At 46.2% G+C, this 23,363-nt stretch overlaps 1 protein-coding gene across 1 annotated transcript in view; it reads left to right on the top strand.

Moving 5' to 3' along the window:
* Positions 1 to 23,363, top strand: part of SLC12A8 (solute carrier family 12 member 8) — a 144,349-nt gene that overhangs the window by 21,435 nt on the left and 99,551 nt on the right. Inside the window, exons 3-5 of the mRNA XM_042956675.1 lie at positions 8,400 to 8,546; positions 12,920 to 13,111; positions 21,441 to 21,672. Coding sequence (XP_042812609.1) covers positions 8,400 to 8,546; positions 12,920 to 13,111; positions 21,441 to 21,672 — 571 coding nt within the window. The remainder of the gene's footprint in view (positions 1 to 8,399; positions 8,547 to 12,919; positions 13,112 to 21,440; positions 21,673 to 23,363) is intronic.

Raw genomic sequence — 23,363 nt, 5'->3', positions numbered from 1 at the left:
GTTGCTCTGTGATGTTAAACTCAAGTAGACTTTCTAGTGGCAGCCTGAGTCCTGCAAGAAAGGCTCTGCCCTTTTGCCAAGGAGGCTGGGAAGGGCAAGGGAAGCTCCTGTTAAGTGGCCATGGCATTGCTGCTGTGGGCTCCTGCCATTTGTGGGATGGTATCAGGTGTCCCAGGCACTGTGCCTTTGGGCTCTGAGTTCAGCGGGCAGAAGTGGCTATTCTGGGGAAGAATCTGCCGTGTGGTTCTAGGAGGCAGAACCATCAGCATCAGTGTTTTCATGGCATAGGAGGGTCTTGCTCCTCCTGGGGCTGTGCAGTTGTGGGACCAGGTTGTGCCTTTGGAGATTATCAGCCTTGGACAAGGATTAGGATGCACAGCACGGAAGAACCACAGATCAAGCTTGTAGAAACTACTGTATATAGACTCTGGCTTTCAAACTAGTTCTGTGGCAGAGGAGACCCACATTACCACGAAGATCTCGCGTTTCTAGCAATGCTTAAATCAATATTGACCAAGGGTGCTGCCCAGATTCGAATCCAGGGAAATCAGACTTTGACCACTCCATGTGGATCCTGACCTCCTCTGCTGCAGAACCATTTCCATTTCTAGCATCGGTTGGGCTGACAGAACACTCACTGGGTGTCCATTCTAGAACTAGTGCAGTACAGAAAGGGGCTAATTTTTCCAATGCTGGTCCTGGACGTGGGTTCGGAAGGCAGCTTTCAGGGCTGAGCTACAGAGCGAGGATTTACCCGAAACATGAGGACAAGTTAGGTGGGGAAAATAGAAAATACATGGTCAGTAAGACCTCTTTTCTAACTCTTCTTCCTGACTTCCCTGAGGTGACCTTCACCCACATTTAAAATTGTCTGTCGTGCCTCATGCTTGCAAAAGCTGTCACAATTATCATCACATCTGAACTGCACAGAACCCCTACAAAGCAAGTATGTGGCTGTCTGCATCTCAAACAGGTACCACAGGTGGGCCCCGGCCCCTGGAGCCCCTGCCCAGCTCCTGCACATGGCGGTGCCTGTTCCGAGGGGGACAGGCGTCTTCACATTTCACAGTAGGAGGGGGCCTGCGTCTTCACATTTCAGCAGCAGCTTGGCATATTCTCTGATGTGTAATTAATAAATAATTAGCTTTCTGAAAGCAAACTTCTGGCTCATGTGTGTATATTCCAGGCACAATCAGTCTCTGTGGGGAAGGGACAGGCTGTGTCTTGCTCTGACCCTCTCCCGACCTGAGTGGGCAGAAGTAGTTTCTCACCTGGTTTCTTTTCCTCCAGCTGCCATTAGAGAGAAAAGGTACCATCTCACATGTCATGTGTGTTCCTTAAGGCCTGGCAGGTGGTCTGCTGGCGGTGGCTGCAAAAGTCTCCTGGGCGTGAGCACATATCATTGCCTACCACAGAACTTTTCTCTCTCACTCCTCTCAGTTTACTGGGTGCAGGAAGCTGAGTGTTTCCTTCTCTGGGCACATTTCATGTACAATTTTCCTGCCTTTCTAGATACCCTGCTCAAGTGTAGAGATTCTCTAGTCACAGGAGAAAGACTTCTATCTCTGAACTACAGTACCCAGCACACAGGCATGGTGTTTCCAGTGTGGGGTGCAGGCCCCTGGGCTCTGAGGACAAACCCTGGCTTCTTTCTAGTCCTGGGAGCTGGGGAAGGAAAACCCTTGCAACAAGCATGAAGGTAGATGTGCCCCCTGGAATCTGCCAAACTTGTCCTAGCAGGCTGAGTGTCCTCAGGACAGAGAGAAACTGATCTTTGAGCTTGGGTGGCTTTTTTTTTTTTTTAAGTTTATTTATTTTTTAGAGAGAGAGAGATTGAGGGATGGACAGAGAGAGAGGAGAGAGAGAGAATCCCAAGCAGGCTCCCTGCTGTCAGTGCAGAGCCCGACATGGGGTTTGCATTCACAAACTGTGAGATCATGACATGAGCCAAAGTCATGAGTTGGACGCTTAACCAACTGAGCCACCCAGGTGCCCCTTAAGCATGCTTATGGTGCCCATTCTGAGGGGTTTTGTTTCTCACTCTTTTTTGTCTTATTTCTTAGTGTCCACCTCTGCTTCCCAGTAGGCTCCATATCAGATACTGCCACTTCCCTTCCTCACAGCCTGTTATGTCATGGAATGTGGAATGAGACTTATATTATTCTGGAATTGATGCCTGGGGCCCAGATCTGAGGACGATGAGGTTCTAGGAGAGTTATCAATAGCTGGGACCAGACCTCTCCCCTGGATAGTTCCCCGAGATAGCTTAGAACTGGAGCTGCTCAAAAGTGAGCCAGGCAGCCCTGGCTGTCATGATGCACCTTGGCCCAGCCTGGTCATAGCATCTGGCTTTCTCAGGTGATGGTTGGGATTTAGGCTGTCACCTGTGTCACTCACAGTGGGAAGAAATGGGGAAGACTGTTGTCTTCCTGCAGAGACCTGTAAAGACTGAGTGGAATTCCCAGTGTGTTCTTTTCACCTGTTTCCAGGGGGACATTGGCAGCATAGTGGTTGAACACTTCTCTACAGCTCTGAGTGATGTCAGTAGCCCCCAGGGATTGAGCCCCTTGAGCCAGAGTGAAGATGTGATTCTGAGGAGTGATAGTGACCTGCCTCCAAATCAGTGGCATTTCTCTTCTCAGTAGACAAAGCCATAGACAGAGTATCTTTTGCATATGGTACCACCAACTGCAGCTTGAATGGGCCTGGTCCTGGCTGTGGATTGGTATCCAGTGTCCTGGGCAGGGAGCCCCTCCGTTCAGTCTGGTGAGCTGTGACATTTCCACTCCCTAACCAGGCCCAGCTTGCCGGAGCCTGGCTAATCTCACACCTTCTCCACTGGGCACATGGTGCCAGAGCCCCAGCCTGATGAATACAATGAGACCTTCCTAAGTCTCTTCCAGGAAGCCAGATACCTAGCTAGCCCATCCTCAAGAATCTGCAGTGTGGGCAGATTGCAGCTCTGCCCAGATTGCTAGAAGACAGGATTGCTTTTCAGTCTGCCTCCCAGCTCAGCTCTGTAAGGAAATCTATTTCCCCGCTGAGCATGGACCTGCCTGTGCCAGTCTTGCAAGTGAAAAAAAAAAAAAAAAGGCAGTCTACAGAGAGAACAAATCTGTTCTTCTATTGACCTTCAGTTTGTAGAGGAGAATACTTTTTTTCTAAACCTGCTCATGATTCTCCACTGTGACTCTGGAGGGTCTAGAGACTGTCCTTTTCTCTTTCCTCCATGAAAGAGGACTGTGTGAGGAGCAAGTTTCTGTTTCCCTTCCTTAGCACCTATGTCCCCTGGAAGGGGTTTTCAAACTAAGTGAATCCTCAGCATCTGAAATGGTTAAAAGAGAGGTTCAGGGATGGGGACCATAGAGGCCCACCTGCTTGCTCGTTTCACCCACCCTGCACCCACTGCCCTCCCACTTAGAACTCACTCCTCGTAACCCTCTACCCCACAGGGTCTTGCAAACTGAGACTGACCGCGTCGTGTCCTATGGGGTTGTCTCATTTTGCCAACTGAATGGAGACACCAGGAACAGCCTGAAGCTTTCTAGCCTTACCCAGACGGTGGTCAACGTCACTCCTGCCTCTACCAAAACCAAAATGAAAGTGGGGTGGGCAAGACCCCTTGAGACAGGGTTGAGACTGGGCATTCCTTGCATCCCCGAAGTCTGGAAGGAAGCTGAAAGTCTCAGAAGGCCCTCACAAACCAAATGCTTACACTTGGAAATTTTGATTCTTTGGTTCTAAAAAAGTGATTCCAAATGGAATTGCTGACAAATCTGAGGTCAAACTTACTGAAAGTTAGTTAGTTAGCAAACTGCCCCATCTTAAGCTGAGCCTGCAGTAAGTTCTGAGATGCATGGGTTTCTGTCTGCCCTCACTCTGAGGATGAGGCCTGTGGCATCTGACACCCTACAGGTGTTCATCTGGACCTTGGCAACACCTCACAGCCTTCCACAGGGGCCCAGCAGGCTTCTGCAAACAACATGACCTTTCCTTTAGCTATCTAACTGTTAGTGACATCTGGGAACTCTTGGCTAATTTTTTGGCACACAGCTGTTGGGGCCACCCATGTGGATCCCCACAGCATCTTAGACAAATTGGACATGAAAGACAAGACTTGGTCCATGACATGGCAGCAGGACCTCCCTGCAAATGGTTCCAGATAAAATGAGAAATTTCTCCAAGTCATTCATCTCCCCGCTCTGGTAGACAGCCTTGTGTCTGGTGTGAGCACGGCGCTTAGCCCAGGGCCACCGCAGAAGCCCCCGCTGTTGTTGTTCCCCACTGTACCACCCAACTTGCTCTGGCATAGTAGCTCAGAAGGTGAATAATAAAACTACTTTTCTGGATTTTTTAAATTTTTAAAATTTATTTTATTTTATATTTTTAAATGTTTATTTTTGAGAAAGAGAGACAGAGTGTGAGTGGGGCAGGGGCAGAGAGAGAGGGAGACACAGAATCTGAAGCAGGCTCCAGGTTCTGAGCTGTCAGCACGAAGCCCGATGCAGGGCTCAAACCCACAAACCGCGAGAACGTGACCTGAGCCGAAGTTGGATGCTTTAGCCACCCAGGTGCCCCTGGATGTTTTTGAAAAAGGTAGCTCAGAACTGGTCCAACTGTCACCTACCATCACCCCAGCTGTTCTCCCTCCTCCTGCCCCCAGTGATAGTAATGACTGGGTAGAGGCGCAGAGGGAGAATCTGTGAGCCATAGCCTTCATGGCAGGGCATATCTGAAATATGAGGGGATTCCTTACCCTCCCATAAAGGAGGGAGTTGGGTGTGAGGTTCCAGGGTGTGGGGGAGAAGCTGATATTCCCTTCTCCTGTTGGATGTCTGCTTGGGTGCAGATCCATGGCTCTGCCCTTGGCCTGAGCAGGAGTGAAGGGGAATTGGAAGAAGCTGGCAGGGCAGAGAGAGAGTAAGGTTGTGGAGTAGCCAGTCATGATATTGTGATTTATAATGAGAAATAAATATTTGGTTTTTATCCCCAACCCTGGCACAGAGCTCCTAAAACCCTTGGAATTTTCTAAGTGATAAGAGTGATAAGGGTATCTGGATATTCATAACCATCCCTTTTCAACCACAACTGGGTTTATGTTAATAAGGTGACTTTTGGAAAGCACCTAAGGATGGGGGCTGGTTGCCCGGGGCACCAACCATGATTAGAGGGTTGGAACTTTCAGGGAGAGAGGTGGGGGCTGGAGAGTGTGAGTCAAATCCCAATGGCTGGTGATTGAATCAACTATGCCTATGTATGAAGCATCCATAAAACCCCCAAAGAACGAGGTTTGAAGAGCTTCCAGGCTGGTAGACACATAGACATTTGGGGAGCGTCGTGTGCCTGGAGAGAGCATGGAAGCTACACACTTCTCCCCCATGGGCATCTCCCATGGGCTGTTCCAGGGTTATGTGCTTTTATAACAGCAGTAATCTAGTAAGTGAAGTGTTTCTCTGAATTCCTTGAGATGTTCTAGCAAACTAATGGAACTCAAGGCGAGTGTCATGAGAACCTCTGATTTAGAGCCAGTCTTTCAGAAGCACAGGTGACAATTTACACTTATGACCACCATCTGAATTGGGGGGTTGACCAGTCTTATGACTATTTCCAGATAAAAAATATCATAATTAAATTGGATTATAGGACACCCAGCTGGTGCTGGAGAAATGCTTGGTATGGGGGGGAAAACCCACACATCAGAATTGGTGTCAGAGTCATACCAGCCGTGGGCCATCTGACTGGTCACTCTGCAAGGTCACTGGTTTGAGTCGTCTAGCTGGCAGACTCCTAAAAAGTCAGCTGTGGGGCAGTGGCAGAGGCTGGGGGCATCCTGGAAGTGGTGCAGCTGCAGGACATGGTGGAGAAGGGAGAGGTGTGAGGAATGGGCACCCAGTGGTGCTTCTATGCTGATGCCTAGAGACAGCGTGTCAGTGCAGGGGGTGGGGGGCTGGGAAATGCTGTTGTGGTCTCTAAAATACTTACTTAGCATTTTATTCTAGGGTTCTCTGTCTCATCCTCTTTCCCTTTTTCCTGTGCTTCTGTATCTTCTTCTTCTCTCTCTCCCTGAGCTTATGCTGGTCTCTCTCTCTCAAGAACATCAGGGTTGCAGCTTTGGAGTTAAACTCAGGCTCTTCCTACTGGCCTCTGATGAGTAAATGCAGGTGCTGGGAAGACTTAGTTATATTCTTTTGTCACTTGGTAAAAAAAAAAAAAAAAAAGAAGAAGAAGAAGAAAATAAGCACATTCCCCTTAGCATCCTGAGATAAGCTGTCATGACCTGGTCCCCAAGCTCATTTTAAACCATTTATACTTTTATTCTCAGGGTACAGAGTCTCCTTAAGTTTCTGCCTCCTTTGGGAAGCCTCTTTAAGGCTGATTTAGCCCCACGAGATCCAGGGAGTGAAAGCTTCTCATAAGCCATTAGGTAAACACATAAAGCAGCCTTCAGAGTGGACATGCGAAGGCTGGGATGGAAGAGGAATAAAATTTCTAAATTCATGATGGGAGATCCATGGGTAAGACAGACGTCTTCATAATTTAGCAAAGTTCAGGATGTTACAAATGGGAACCTACAGAATTGGCTGTTAGGAAAGCAAAGGGCAAATAACCGGAGGTGCAGGGCCAAGTACAGATTTTATAGTCTGGCGTGGACTTGGGGCCATCCTGTCTCTCCTCCCAGCCTCCTTCCTCTGCTCTAATAGGGGCCCTCTCCCTGCCTGCCTCCCAGGGGCATTGTGAGGATCAAAGGAGAAGATTGATTTGGAAGGTGAAAGCCACTCTCTGAATTATTGCTCTTCGTTGCTGAGAGCTGCTATTGTTACTGCTGTTTCTAATAAATAACAGACCTATAACAGGCCTTCGTAGGAAAATGTAGGCTTGTGAAAGACAGATGAACAGAAATCTGAGTGGAGTCAGGGACTGGTGGGTTATGCCATCCCATGGGGTGCTTAAGGCTTAACTGACTGCCCTGATGGTTTTTTAAGGACCGTTCTAGGTCTGTGGGTGCATGTTACAAGAGGAGAAGAGGAGCTGGGCTCCTCTCCTTTTGTTTTGACCAAGGCCGGTTGGCCTCAGCTTTGGGTCCTCGATCATGGGCACATCCTTTGCTCTCAGCCATTCAGAAGCTCTGACCTTAGATTTTATTTCCTGTAGTCTTAACTTTTCTGCCTTCTCACTGTGCTTATAGGTCACATACATGCTCCAGGTAGACTGCTTGTCCACACCGGTCCATAGTTGGGGCTTCCTAGTCCCTGTAAGGTGAGAATCCCTGATCACTGCTATGGTAGTTTGAGGTACTGGAAGACTAGTGATGTGTGAAGTTAGACTACTATCCTGTGCAAGAGCAGCTCACAACATGAGCTGCTACTAGTTTTCTGCAAGTCATTTTAGTATTTCCACAAGGTTTAGTCTTTTTAGTAAAGAGTTTCCATTTGAGTGTTTTGTTAAAGTGCCTTTGTTATTTTTGAATTAGAAAAATAAGGTAGGCATCTGTTTAACTGCTTATAAATAAGCCTCTGGTTCTAAACAGCTGCCAAAGGATGCCTTAGAATCCTGGGGTGTGGGATGGAATGGAGCTTAGAGATCACCGTAACAGTGGTGTTCAGGCAAGAGAACAGAGACCGCTCCAGGCATTAAAAAAAAAACTTTTAAAATGTTTAATTATTTGAGAGAGAGGGAGAGAGCAAGCATGAGCAGGGGAGGGGCAGAGAGAGGGAGACACAGAATCCGAAGCAGTCTCCAGGCTCTGAGCTGTCAGCACATTGCCTGATATGGGGTTCAAATCCACAAACTGGGAGATCATGACCTGAGCCAAAGTTGGACACTTAAATGACTGTGCCACCCAGGTGCCCCAGGCATTTTAAACAGAAGTAATTTAATATGCAGCATTCATTACAGCAGTATTAGGGACGGAGGCTCAAAAAGCATAAAGGAAGTCTACACGAAGATTAGTAACTGCTGGAAGCTGCTATCCCAGTGGGACGGAGATACTGGGAGGGAAAGTGGCCTTATCCAGAAAGCTGGAACTTAGAATCCCACACTCACCTAGAAGTGACACACAACACTTCTACCTATTTTCCAGAGGCCAGAACTCAGTCACATGGCCACGCCTACCTGCAGCCGTGCTGGGAGTGGTCTACTGAGTGGCCAGAAGGGAACCGGCCTGCTGGACAACCAGTCTGTGCCTGTGTGGGTACAGGGATCACTGTCGGGAGAGAACAGTGACGCTTTTGCAGAAACAATCTTCAAGACTGTGCGCACATTCACACCTGCCCTGGCATACTAGGGTGGATGTATGTAGAGCGGAGTTCTCCTACCCACCTCCTGTTCTACTTCCCTTCCCTTCCCCTTGCTGGCCCTCTGAAGCGCTGCATGCTGAATTCTGTGTGCTCTGTTTTCAGGGGACGCTGGCCCAGCCCCAGCCCTGGTGGAAGAGCCAGCTGTTTGTGTGGGAGCCAGTGCTGTTCGGGACCTGGGACGGTGTGTTCACATCCTGTATGATCAACATTTTTGGGGTTGTCCTTTTCCTGAGGACTGGCTGGTTAGTGGTGAGTGATGAGCTGGTGGCCCTGGAGTTTCTTGTGAGCTTGTGACACGGAAAGGTCTGCACTCTTGGGCATTCCACAGGGCAGGCAACAGATTCCTGAAGCACGGATGCTCCAGAAACATGAAACAAGAAGCAAGTACATATAGCTAGCGTTGCTATTTAAATGAGAATCCTGAGAACCTAGGCCTCAGACAAAGCCTCCAATGGAAGCCTCGCCATGGATTTAAGTTATATGAGCACAGAAATATGAGCAATGTGAGTCAGGGCACATCCTGGATGGGACTAGAGGTGGATCAGAGAGAGCAGACTGGTGGCAGTTTTGCCTCCGGTTTGTGACCCTCTCCTGCTTTCCTGGTATTTTTCAACTTGTCTGGTGCCCTCCTGGTGGCACTGGTTGCCTTGTCCCACCACACACAGATCCTGTGTGAGAGGCTGCACATGGCAGTGCTTGGTCACAGGTGCATGAGATCATGGGGGTACATTTGCTTCCTCCATGGAGAAACCAAAGGCCTCTTCTTTGTGTCTTTTCTGAAGGCATCCTGGGAGCTTCCAAGCAGATGTGTGTCCTGAGCAGGGGTTCTGAACCCCTTACATGGCACCTTCTTCCTGGGACACCAGTAAACTAAACAGGCTGCTCGAAACAAAAGGCTAGCCAGTCAGGAGTCATTGATGAGCACCTAATGTGTTCCAGGCACTACAAGGTACCAATGGGATTATGAAACAGAAGGCCCTGTTCTTCCCTCTGGTGAGCTAACAGTCCTGGGTAGATTTCACATCAGGAATCCAAGTGGTTTCTCAAAGCAGCATTAAATACCTCAGGAGTGGAATAGGCTATGAACATATGGTGGCTAAGTGTCCAGGAAAGCTTCCTGGAAGAGGTGTGGTTCAGCCAGGCTTTGAGAGGTGAGCTGGGTTGCACAGATGAAAGAGAGAGGGGGTCATTCAAGGTGTGGAATGTACTAGTCAGGGTTCTTCAAGGGAACACAGGCAGAACCAATAGGAGCTATATATCTATAAAAGATATATAGAATGTCCTATATATATGACTGGGGGGTCTGGTGAGTCCAAGTGAGACTCAGGTAAGAATTGATGTTGCAGGCTTGAATCCAAAGACTGGGAGCACAGGCGGAATTTCTGTGTTGCAGTCTGGCTACAGAATTCTTTCTTCTTTGGGAAACCTCAGTCTTTGCTGTTAAAGCCTTCTAACAGATTGGATGAGGCCCTTTGGCATTATAGACGGTAATCTCTTTTTAACAAAAAATTTTCTTTTTTAACATTTATTTATTTTCAAGAGACAGAGAGAGACAGAGTGCGAGTGGTGGAGGGGCAGAGAGAGAGAGAGAGAGGGAGACACAGAATCCGAAGCAGGCTCCAGGCTCTGAGTTAGCACAGAGCCCGACGTGGGGCTTGAACCCACTAACCTGAGCTGAAGTTGGACACTTAACTGACTGACCACCCAGGTGCCCCTAGACAGTAATCTCTTTTACTTAAAGTCTACTGACTGTAAATGTTAAGCACAGCTAAAACAAAAACAAACAAACAAAAAAAGTACATTTACAGCAACATCTAGATTACTGTTTGACTAAATAAATGGTCACCATATTCTATCCAAGTTAACACAGAAAATTAACCATCGCATGGGCAAATTCTGGGGAAGGAAAGCTGAGCTGTGACAAGGTGTATGGGGTTCTTAGCCCCTCAGGAGGCCTAGGTGAGGCCAGACCTTCCTGAGCTCTTTTACCTAGGTCATTAGCTCAGGGTTCAGCCTTAATCATGGCCTGGGTTACGCCTGGGTGGCTCAGTCGGTTAAGCGTCCGACTTCAGCTTGGGTCATGATCGCACATTTAGTGGGTTCGAGCCCTGCTTCGGGCTTTGCAGTCTGTAGCCTACTTCAGATTCTGGGTCTCCCTCTCTCTCTGCCCCTCCCCCACTCACACTCTGTCTCTGTCTCTTGAAAATAAATAAATGTTAAAAAAATTTAAAAAAAAAATCAGATCCACCCAGGGGTGGGTGACTTTTTTTTTTTTTTTAATTAACATGTGAAAGCTTAGAGTAGGGTCAGCCAAACTCCCTAGTGTAGCTATAAGAATTTATGCCTCCTACACCCTTCCCAGACTTACAGGGCCTTCTGCTTACAAAAACACAAAGCCTTCATCTCAGACTCCTTGTTGTGCAGGCAGATTTAGGCTTCTGGTATCCACCTCTGTTTTTAACCTCTTCCTAAGGGCCACCTCACTGCCCAGCACCTCTCCAGCCTGTGTCCAAGGGAGGCCCATCAGTCTGACTGCTGTGTGGCAGAGGAAGATGTAGCCAGTGACAGCTGGGTCCCTGGGCTCTGCTTCACACAAGGTAGTTATGGAATTGTAGAAAGGAGAAAAAGGTAAGCTTTCTCTATTTTTTTAAGTAGGCTCTATGCTCATCATGGGGCTCAAACTTACAACCCCAAGATCAAGATTCACATGCTCTGCTGACTGAGCCAGCCAGCTAGGTGCACCCCAGCTCTCTTTATTTTGATTCTTTTTTTTTAAGTTTATTTATTTATTTTGGGAAAGAGAGAGCAGCAGAGGGGCAGAGAGAGAGGGAGAGAGAATCCCAAGCAAGCTCCACACCGTCAGAGCAGAGCCCAATGCAGTGCTCAAACCCATGAACTATGAGATCATGACCTGAGCTGAGATCAAGAGTTGGATGCTTAACGGACTGAGCCACCCAGGCGCCCCTCTATTTTGTTTCTTAAGTCTGTAAGGGCTTCTTCTGAACCCTCCCACTGGGTTATTTTTTGGAGAAATGACTATCCAGAGGTGTCAGTTCCCTCTGCAAAGTGAAGGTACAAGTTGTATTCATTTTCTCTTGCTGTGTAACAAATTAGTCCAGTACCTAGCAGCATGAGGCAAATACGTGTATTATCTTATGTATTATCTTACAGTTTCTGCGGTCCAGGTATCCAAGTGCAGCCTAGCTGGGTTCTTCTGGCTCAGAGTCTCTCCCAGGGTCACAGGCAGGCTCTCAGTCAGGACTGCATTCCCACCTGAAGGCTCTACCAGAGGAGGAGCTGTTTCCAAGATCACTTGCGCAGTTGTTGGCTGGCCTTGTTATGTGGGCCTCTTCCTAGGGCTGCCTCCTTACATGCAGCTCACTTCCCCGGAGACCAGCAGTCTAAGGGGGAGAGAGAGAGAGAGAGAGAGAGAGAGAGAGAGAGAGAGAGAACCCAAGATGAAAGCCACGGTCTTTTTCTATCCTCATCTCAGAAGTGATCTCCTGCAGAGTTCTGTTCATTAGAAGTGAGTCACCAGGTCCAACCCCAACTCAAGGGGAGGAGATTACACAGGGCATGTGTGCCAGGGACTGGGGGTCATGGGGGGGGGGCTGCCTTTGAAGCTGCCTGCCACACAAATGCATCCTTTTGCCCTGAAATGATCTCTTGTTTTTCAGCTTTGACATTAGTTTTACCTGAAACATCATATTTGATCATGGGAAAAAAAGGCAAATGTGAAATGGCAAAGAAAAGATAGAGCTTCTAGGAGTTGGCATAAAGCTGGAGTGAGTAGAGGTCATGCTCAGATTCTCAAATAGACCATGTGAACTCTAAAGAATAATTTGATAGCACACTTATAATTTTGAAGATGTTAAAGTGGTAGTTTTGGCCTGAAAACCTAAAGATTGGTGCAAGATATTTTATTATCACATGCAAACAATTTGAAAACACAAAGGAAGAAAAGAGTAATTCTATAATTTCATTAAAAATATAAAATCAGCAAAATAAGAAACTGTCTGAATAAAGCATAACTGGATAAAGCATCATCCTGCTCTCTTGGCACTCACAGCCCGGAGGTAAAGATGGGCTTGGAAGCAGTACTTGACAAGTACTGTGGAAAGTACTAAGCCCGGGCACTGTACAAACCAGAGGAGGGTTCCAGGGACAGTTTTCCGGAGGAGGTAGCCCCTAACCTAAAAGGATGGGACAGAGTGAGGCTGTCTAGGAGATGGAGTGAGCAGGAAAGGCATGCCCAGGAGGGTGGTGGGGAAGAGCACGTGACTTCCTGCTAGGGCACAGGGATGAGACAGACTGGAGGGCGGGGAGGGGATGGATGGGGAGGGGCCTCATGAGGGTATCCAGTTGCTTTGACTATACCCTATTGGCAGTGGGAAGTCAGTGAAGAGTTTGAAGCAAAGATGTTTCCCTTCATCTGGAATTTCTTCCAGGCCTTATGCTTGTGGGCTGCCTCTGTCCTTTTTCAGGTACCCAGCTCTTCCTCCCCGACCCCTGTTGCAGCTCTGGAGGTGTCGGGGGAGGTGGCTAGTGCTCCTGGGAGGGGCCTGACTGGCAGGGCCTCCCTGTCCTAACCCCTGACCTTGCTTCTTGCTGTTCTGCTGCAGGGAAATACAGGAGTGCTCATGGGCATGTTTCTGGTGTCCTTCGTCATCCTGGTGGCCCTCATCACCGTGCTGTCTGGCATCGGTGTTGGGGAGCACTGTGGTGTTGGCAGCGGTGGTGTCTACTCGATGATCTCCTCGGTCCTTGGTGGGCAGACCGGTGGCACGATTGGGCTACTGTACGTGTTTGGACAGGTGAGCCTGGGGGCTGGGGGAGGAGAGTTGTGCCCTGAGGCCATCAGCATATGGGATCTGTTCCCTCGCTTGGCTGTTTGCCACCATCTTCTCATCCACGTTCCCATTTGATCTAAAGAGAGGCAAGTTGGGGTAATTGGCCCCATTTTATAGATGGGCAGACTGGGGCTCTGAGAGGGAGCTCAGAGGCATAGCTTAGCCCACTGTCCAGGACCCTGACCCAGAGTCCAGGGCTCCTTCCTCTCTACCTCTGGTGCCTTGTGGCATCCTGATCTGCCCAGGAATGCAGGGCTTGGCTGGAACTATCCTTGATGCCCATTGTAGGGAGGGGAGTGCATGACAGTGGCCCAAGCCCAGGTGGCAGCTGGGTGGCCCTGTCCCTGGGGCACTTTAGTGCTGAAGAAGGGACATTTTACCTGTGCCAAAAGACTTTCCTGGACGCGGGCACTTCTCAAATGAGCTGGAGCTTCAGGCTCATTGACAGCTTGATGGCCTTGCCGAGGAGGCCACAGCCGTGTGTGGACGCCCTGTCTGAGAAGGAGGGGGCGGTGCAGCAGGGTGGACACAGGCTCTCAGAAAACCAGTGAGCAGGGAGAAGCACTGGGACTTACTTAGCTAAAACACAGGGATGGTGACCTAATGAGGACGAAACAAAGACAGACATTAAGAAGCAGCTCTTTGTAAGCACTTCTTGGCTTGAGAAAGGCTTTTATGATGGTGCAAAGGGTGGTGGGTGGTTGAAAACACAGTTTCAAGAAAAGAATTTGTCTAAGGGTACAAGAGTCTCCTCAAAGAAAGGATACGTTTGTTCTTTTCTTTTTCAGCAGGGTTATTTTAGTATAACTACATCTGATTCTCCAACAGCGCAAAGGGTGTGTGTGTGTGTGTGTGTGTGTGTGTGTGTGTGTGTGTGAGACATGCATGAAAGGCAGAGAGATTGTCACTGCACTCTTAAAGCCACTTGCCTTTACTGGAGAAAGATCTTTAAGCTCCGTAGCTTGGGAGTGAGAAATAAATGGTTAGTTTACTTTATTACCCTGGGGATTTGTCTGTCGATGTTTTACTTCTGCGCTGTCTCCTAGCCAGGTTGCAGTCCTGCTCTCTGGGTAAGCAAGCTTACCTGCAGCAGCAAATACCACGACAGGGACCAGCGCCAAACCGGGGGTCAGCGAAGGGCCCCTGTAGAGGGGAAGCTGGGATGTCGTGTCTCCTGTGTGTGGGTTGCTTCAGAGGAAGGGTGTTCACAGAAAAGTGTTTTCTGCACACTGGCAGCTGCTGCCGAACAGCCACCCCATCTACACCCTCGCTCGCTTAGCTTGCTCTCTGTTCGGGTCTCGGTGAGAAACACCGGAGCCCCTCTGGCCGGCGTCTTCAGGCCTCTCCTTTGCCTGCTGCTGACCTGGGCTGGCTTCTCTGATCGGGGTGTGGGTGCTGCATAACCCTTTTTATATGCTATTGGATTCACTCCGCTAGGATTTTGTTGAGGATTTGGGGTATGTATTCATGAGGGATATTGGTCTGTAGTGTTCTTGTGATCTCTTTGTCTAGTTTTGGTCTCATGATAAAGCTGGCCCGATAGAATGAGTTGGGAGGTGTTCCCTCCTCTTCTATTTTTTAGAAGAGTTTCTAAAGGATTAGTGTTAATCCTTCTTTAAATGTTTGGTAAAACTTAGTGGTGAAACCATCTGGTCCCTGGCTTTTCTTTGTAGGAAGTTTTTTGATAACTAATTCAATCACTTACATAGGCATAATCTGATTTTCTATTTCTTCTTGAGTCAGTTTTGGTAGTTTGTGTCTTTCTAGGAATCTGTCCACTTTATCTCTGTTATTTAATTTATTGGTGTAAAATCATTCATGGATTCCTTATAATCTTTTTAGTGTTTGTAAGATTGGTAGTAATGGCTTCCCTTCCATTCCTGATTTTAATCATTTGAGACTTTGCTCCTTTTTTTTTTTCCTTCAGTCAGTCTAGTTAAAGAAAGTTTTGGTTTTGTTGGTTTTTCTTTCTTTCTTTTTTTTTTTTTTCTGGTCTCCAATTTATTCCTACTCCAGTCTTTAGTATTTCCTTCCTCTTGCTTCCTTTGGGTTTAGTTTGCTCTTCTTTTTCTAGTTTCTTAAGGTGGAAGGTTAGGTCACTGACTCGAGACCCTTCTTTCAGGGTGTAATTGGGGTTTCTGAGGGTCCCTATTCCTGGGTCTTACTGACCTGTAACCCCGTCATTCCAGGGCATGAATACACTCATTTATTTTTAATGACTGCTGAGCAGATTGCCTGCTTGCCCTAGAACAGGGGTCAGCAGACTTCCACTATAAAGGTCCAGATAGTAAATATCTTTGTTTTTATGAGTCATATATCTCTGTCACAACTATTCAATTCTGCTGTTGTAGTTCAAAAGCTGCCATAGTCAATATGAAAAACTGGGCTTAGCTGTGTTCCTATAAAACTTTTTTACCAAAACAGGCAGCAAGCAGGATTTAGCCAGCATGTTAAAGTTTGCTAACACTTGTTTCAGGCATAAAAATTTAGACAATATAAGGGTACCTGGCTGGCTGAGTCAGGGAGCATGCAAGCTCTTGATCTCAGGGTTGTGGGTTTGAGCCTCATATTGGGTGTACAGATTACTTAAAAATAAAATCTTTAAAAAATAGAGAGACTATAAACACTTAAAATAATCATTTTAAAGCTTGCAAATATTTTCATAACCCTGCATCCTCCCAAATCCTTCCCCATCATCTCTCTGAGTTGTTGGTGACCCCTTGGCCAGTGGAGGAAACAGTGAACTGGAGCCCCTCCTCACTCTCTGCCCCACTCACTTTTAAAAAATTTTCAATGTTTTATTTATTTTGGGGGGGGGGGGAGAGAGAGAGAGAGAGAGAGAGAGAGAGAGAATGGGAGAGGGGCAAGAGAGAGACAGAGACAGAATCTGAAGCAGGCTCCAGGCTCTGAGCTGTCAACACAGAGCTCGACACGGGGCTCAAACCCACGAACTGTGAGACATGACCTGAGCTGAAGTCAGATGCTTAATTGACTGAGTCATCCAGGCTCCCTCTGCCCGACTCACTTTTGGGTCTGAGGGCTTCTTTGAGGTTGCTTACCCTAGATACCAAAATATATGGCTTTCACCTGCATGGTTGTGTCTGTAATTACTGCTTTACATGGTCTTTGCTGGACTGTGCAAAAACCATGGAGAACTGGAAAACTTTCATAGACCTGATATGGGCTGGAGTTTTGTTGTGGGAGTTAACGCAGTCAAGCAGCTTGAACCTTAAACAAGGATTTCATGTCAGAAAGGAGGGGTGTGGAGGGCAGCTCTGGTCTGTTAGGTAGGTACCCAGAGATGAAAAACAAAATGCCCATGATTGTGAGGTGCAGTTGTTGTAACATAAACACGTTGGAGTGGAAGTGTTCTGCCCTGAAAGTAGGTCACTTTCTCTCTATGAAATGGTGGGTGATGCCCCCAGCTCCCTGCAGCAGAAGATTAGAAAGAAAAGGGAAAAGGAATGTCTGTGATTATAAACTTTAAGAGGTGATAAAAATACTGAAAAACTATAATAGGGTTGCCTGAGAGGCTCAATTGGTTAAGTGTCTGACTCTTGATTTCTGCTCAGGTCATGATCTCACGGTTTCGTGAGTTCAAGCCCCACACTGGGATTCTCTCTCTCCCTCTCTCTGTCCTTTCCCCGCTTGTGTGCTCTCTCTCTCTCTCTCTCAAAATAAATAAATAAACTTTAAAAATATATACATAATAAACTCTGGGGGTGTTTATGCATTAAACAAGTCGACAGGGAGGTTTTCCAGTGAAGAGGTGTACTCATGGTTGGAGGGGAGGGTAGCTGGACTTCTCTGGGGAGGGGTCTGTGGTGTTGTCCATACCTCTGGGGTGGGGGTGTCAAGCTCAGTGGGCAGAGAGGTGTGGGGGGAACTTTGCTTCCTAGACACACCGTGCTCTCCGTACCTAAGTGTAGCATTTGCATAAAGTCTGCAAATCTTAATATATTTGTTTTTATTTTTCCTTTATAAAATTCCTTTAAAGTTACAAAATGATGTTCATTATAACTAGTTAACATCAGCGATAATGTAAAGAAAAAGTTTATTTCCCTCCCCATCCTAAGGTGTCCATTGCGAATACCCACCATCCTTTTCTGCCACCTTCCCTGTGTTTATGTATGTGAATTCATGATTGTTGAAGTGCTTGCTTGTTTTTACAAAAATGGGGACAGAGTTTATACTCTATTCCATGGTTTGTGTTTCTCACTTAACAATAAGTTATAGATATTCCTCGAGGTCAGTGTTTTAAACTGGTGCTTTTTTGAAAAAACTATTTATTTTGAGAGAGAGTGCATCTGTGGAAGCTCATGCAAGCTCACACAAGTGGGAAAGGGGCAGAGAGAGAGAGTGAGAGAGAGAATCTCAAGCAGGCTCCATACTGCCAGTGCAGAGCCCCATGTGGGGCTTGAACTCACAAACCATGAGATCATGACTTGATCCAAAATCAAGAGTCAGATGCTCAACCGACTGAGCCACCCAGGTGCCCCTAAACCTGTGCTTTTTAACTAGTAGCTTAGCATTGCCTAATATGAATGTATGATAATTCATGGCACATTTGTCTTCTGTATTCATCATTTTACTCTCTTCTATAAGAGTAGTTGTATTTCTTTTCTCATTCCTAAAATCTGTAATTTTTTTTTCTTAATCAGACTGCTAGGTGTGTATGTATTTTATTTATCTCTTAAAGGATCAGCTGTTATTTTTATTTTAAATATCTTATTTTTAAGTAATCTCTACACCCAACGTGGGGCTCAAACTCACAACCCCGAGATCAAGAGTCACATATTACACAGACAGGGACAGCCAGGCTTCTCTTAAAGGATCAGCTTTTATTCTCTGAATTCTTTCTTTTGTTATTTTTCTTTTATTAATTTCATATTTCCTTTTATTAAATACCTCTTCCTACTATCTTTTTATTTATATTGGTCTTTTTTATCATGTCTTAAGTTAAATATTTTATTTTTTTTCTGCCCTTTTTAACTAATAAAAATATTTAGGGTTATACTTTTTTTTCCTTCTGAATGCAGGATTAGTGTGCCTCTCAAGTTTTAGGATATAATATTCTCCTTTTCATTACTTTCTAGATCATTTGAAATTTAAAAAACTCATTATTTTGCCAACATGGCTCAAATTTATTTCTATTGTATGTTTTCCCCTTGCTGATTTGGAAGTTCTACTGTGCTTTTTGTTCTGAGAAGAGTTATAGTCCATCCTTAGAAAAGCCATAATTATACTTTTGCTATAGTTCCCAACCGAGCAGCATTGCTTACTATGTTCATCCGCCTACCAAATATGAAATCTCTATGACACTTTGACTCCCCCACATTCCATAAATACCCTCACCTCTTACCCCAAAGCTCTTAGATTTTGAGAAGATGGTTTAATTTGTGGTTGTTATTGGTTTCCTTCATAGTAAGTCTTTTCAGTTTTAAGAATCCTTATTTATAAGTTACATTGCAAATTTCCAGTGACAATACCATCGTCTATTTAACATTAACAAAGTATTTTATGAAATTCATGGCTAACTACTGTTTCTTCTTTTTCAGTAGCTAATAATAGTACAGTAAAAATGATAAGGCCAATAGCTAGTATCTCTATAACTCAAACTATGAGTCAGATACTGTTCTAAGAACTTACATAAATTATCTCATTTCACCGTTACAGTAACTTCTTTTTTCCTTGACTTTATTTATTTTGAAAGAGAGAGACTGCGAGTGGGGGAGGGGCAGAGAGAGAGAGAGAGAGAGAGAGAGAGAGAGAGAGAAACCCAAGCAGGCTACACACTGTCAATGTGGAGCCCAATGTGGGGCTCGAACTCGAGAACCATGAGGTCACAACCTGAGCCAAAACCAAGAGCCGGACACTCAACCAACTAAGCCAGCCAGGTGCCCCCTCACAATAGCTTTTGAAGCAAGTACTATTATTATTATTTGTATTTCACAGATGAGGAAATGAGGCACAGAGAGCTTAAAACACTTTCCCAAGTCACACAGCTAAGCCTGGGAGCCACAGCATTTGGCTCCGGTCTGATTTCACAGTCCATGCTCCTAACCACCATATCCTTTCACACAGCCTCCACGGGCTTCTCCTTTATGTTTTGTTCCTAGCATCTTCGGGCTAAAAAGTGATTTTAGCTATGAATTGGAGAGAGGGACTCTACTGGAGCCACTGGAGACAAAGGCAGTCTTTACTGCTTGGCCCACTTCATGTGAGCAAATTCTGTTCACCAGGTAGAAAAGGAAAATGGTGGGTTTGGAAGCTCCAGATGCAAATGGTTGCATTCCAGTTCTGGTGTCACCCTCTGCACATGTGAGGTGTCAGACACCTGGGAAGGTGATGATCATCACTGCATTGTTACCATTTGTTTTTTTAAATTCTGATATATCTGGCCATGAAGAGTCCTGTTGACCTGGCCAGATAGTGACAGAATAGCAGCATCCTTGTGCCTGTCACACTCTTGTTATTTAGCCAAGTGTAAGTTTGAGTCATGAGGTGATGTTTCTCTCTCATCTCTCTCTCTCTCAAGGATGACTTTCCTTCTGCTTACATTTATTGGGCTCCCCCCTCCCCACTCCAATATAGACAGAAATGCCTAGTGTAAGTTTGGGGAACATTGACAATGATGGTATATGTCTAGTAGCAAAATGAGCTGATCTCAGTGAAGAATGGGACCTCCTTCCTGAGCTCCTCTCCAGTACAGAAATTATATCACCCTTCTGGTCTTTACCTAAAAGAGCAGGAAATTAATGGTACTCCGCTTCCCAGAACTCTTTTCATACAGTCAACATGTCACAAAATATCTGTTGAATGTTTGCAACATAGTTAGCAAATGTAGGGGCTTTGAAGAGGTATGGTCAGCATAAACATTTTTGTTTTTTAGCATGTTTGCATTCTTGGTGGCTTGGGGTAGGGGACAAGCTTATATGCATGAACTAAGAATAGACTAGTGACCCAGATAATTAATTGCATTACTTACTGGCAGTAAGCATAATATTTATTCAGAAAAGGGGGATGAGGAAAGGCTTCATGGAAGAGGAACTTGACTGAGGCCCAAGAAGAATTTGTTTCCTGAGAGAACAATGGGAACAGAGCACAGTGATGACCATGACCCAGTGGCCTGGGGATGGGGAAGGATCAAGCCTGATGGAGAGAAGGGTGCTGAGGAATTATGAAAAGTGAGGTTGGTGTTATTTTCAAATATTTATTTGAAGTTGAGTTTTAAATATATATATATTCTCTCGAGACAGAGCATGAGCAGAGAGAGAGAGGGAGACACAGGATCCTAAGCAGGCTCCAGGCTCTGAGCCGTCAGCACAGAGCCCCACATGGGGCTCGAACTCATGAACCACGAGATCATGACCCGAGTCAAAGTCAGATGCTTAACCCACTGAACCACCCAGGTGCCCCTTAAATATTTTTTTCAAAGATAAAATTATGACTTTCAGGCAAATATAAAATATACATGGACTAAAGATTTTTTTTTTTAACTAATTAATTAATGGAGGAGCCAGTAAGATGTACCTAGTTCCTGGTGAAGCAATTTCATAAATAAATGTAAGGATAAGATTGCTGATACAAAATTGGTTAATGTCTTACAGGGTAAGAAACCGAATCTTTTGGATTGTCTGTTCCACTGGACAGAAGCTATTTGCATCTCTGCTGGGAAAAAAAAAATCTATAAATGGACAGTAACTTCATAAAGTCTGGGACATTTAACACGTTTAATCAATAGTAAACAATGAGTAGAACTAAGTACATTCACCTAGCCAGTCCTTGGGTAGCCTTTGTTCCATATGACATTGAAAGGATTTGCTGCCCATTTTTTTTTTTTTATTCTAAGTTTCAGGTAATTTTTTTTTTTTTTAATAATAGTGACCTACAAAGAAGTGGAGAAAAACTGGGGTTTGCTTTAGTGCCTTTCTTAGGCTCTGCGAGGGGACCCCCTGTGTGCTTCTATTCTGTTTAGCTCTTGAATAACTCAAACAGAGAAGTCCAGAGTGCTCTTTGGCCCAGAGTCCCATCTCCCTCCTTCTCATCTTAGTCACTACTGACTGCCATTTGTGCTCCCCTCTGGGTGATGGTAGAGACGTAGATGAGAAGAAATGGGGCCAGAGGCAGAGGGCATGGCCAGGAAGGGCTCACTGACCCCTCCCCCATGTTGGTTCCCAGGTGCTGAGCCCTGATGAGGGTGGGTGCAGCCCTCAGTGCTGGGCGGGTCTGACCCACGGGTTCCTGATTCTCTGTTCTCTTGCCAACTCTTCCCACCTTGCTTGCCTGTCAGTGTGTCGCAGGGGCCATGTACATCACCGGCTTTGCTGAGTCCATCTCCGATTTGCTGAGCCTCAGGAGTATCTGGGCCGTGCGAGGAATTTCGGTGGTGGTGCATCTGGCCTTGCTGGGGATTAACCTAGCAGGTGTCAAATGGATAATCCGCCTCCAGCTGCTGCTGCTGTTCCTGCTGGCCGTGTCCACACTGGACTTCGTGGTGGGCTCTTTCACACACCTGGACCCAGGTAAGCCTTTGGGAGTTGAGTGGATGGGGTCTTCTAGGGGTCTGCACTGCTTTCTAGATGTGTGTTGGTGTGAGTTTGCAGGACTACCTCCCCATAAGCTTTGCCTACCAGGCGTGTGCTGTTCCTGGAGCAGGCCCGAAAGCCCCTCCTCACATAGGCATTTTCATTTAGCATATTTTCCACATTCCTTTTTATTTTCTTTTTGTTAAAAAAAAATAGGAACATTTAAAACAAAGAATAAAGTAGAACTGGACTAGATAAAGATTAAATTCATTAACAGTGATTGGGAGAGTGGGCAGGAAATAGATTTGAAAGTAGGTAAGAAGATAGATTTTAATTTTGTGTGTCACATTTTATTTCTTTTGTTTCACTTATTTATTTATTTATTTTAATTTTTTTTAACGTTTATTTATTATTTTTGAGACAGAGAGAGACAGAGCATGAACAGGGGAGGGGCAGAGAGAGAGGGAGACACAGAATCCGAAATGGGCTCCAGGCTCCGAGCCGTCAGCACAGAGCCCGACGCGGGGCTCGAACTCACGGACCGCGAGATGATGACCTGAGCCGAAGTCGGACGCTTAACCGACTGAGCCACTCAGGCGCCCCTATTTTTTATTTTAGAGACAGAGAGAGAGAGCTCGCACATGCACACATGTGTGCCGGTGGGGGAGGGGCAGAGGGAGAGGGAGAGAGAGAGAATCTCAAGTAGGCTTTATGCCCAGCATGGAGCTCGACATGGGGCTCGAGCCCACAAACCGTGAGATCATGACCTGAGCCGAAGTCAGGAGTCGGACGCTTAACTGACTGTGCCACCCAGGCGCCCCTCTTTTGTGTTAAAAGGACTTGATGCAAATATTACAAATGCTACCAACTGTCATTTGTGGGAGATGGGAACAGATATAGGTTGATCACCTACAGTTTCTTTAATAGTACATTTTCTTTCAAAATAAGAACATAAGTCCATTAACTAAGCTTAAAGAAGGAGAATAAACAGCAGGTGTATTCTGGACCATTTGGAAATGGTGTCACATGTTGGTAACAGATGGACCACTGTTTAACCCTGGCTTTTCCTGGGCCTGGAGGATGCTTGGCAGCTATAATCCTCAATCCTTATGCTTTGAGTGGGATGCTGTTGCCCACAGTGTCTGTAAGGGTATAACTTTGTGGTCTGGGTTGGTTTGGTATCAGAAGTCTTTGTTCCTCTCCAGAGTACAGGGCTGTTCATGGGTGCCTTAGAAAAAAGATAACTGCCTGATATTTCACACTTCGGGGACTCTGGCTTTTTATGGCAACAGTGGCCAGGCATCTACATTGGAATCTGGATAGGGAAAGGGAAATGGGGCCATCCTCTATGATAGAAAAGAGATGAAAAGAAAAAGACCTGCAGCACAAGTGCCTGTGATGGTGGGGGCGAGTGCCTGCTTTGTGCCAGGCCTGGTGCTTAGCACTGCACATGACTTAGCTCGTGGAATCCTTACCATAACCCATGAGAGAAGAACAGTTATACCCATTTTACAGATGAGGAAACTGGGGAGTATATCACTCATGGTGATCCGTAGCAGAGCTGGGAATGAAACTGGATCTATTCACATATGTAGTCGAGCTGTTTCCTAGGTAGGAAGCGATGTCTGTCTTTACACCACCAGCTGCCTTTTGGTGATAATAGCTCTGCATTCCCCCGTGAAGGCTGC

The sequence above is a fragment of the Panthera tigris genome, chromosome C2 (genome assembly GCF_018350195.1).
Source record: "Panthera tigris isolate Pti1 chromosome C2, P.tigris_Pti1_mat1.1, whole genome shotgun sequence".
In the NCBI taxonomy this organism is placed as follows: domain Eukaryota; kingdom Metazoa; phylum Chordata; class Mammalia; order Carnivora; family Felidae; genus Panthera; species Panthera tigris.
The sequence above is the reverse complement of the archived record's forward strand: the minus strand, read 5'-3'. Positions and strand labels throughout refer to the sequence as shown.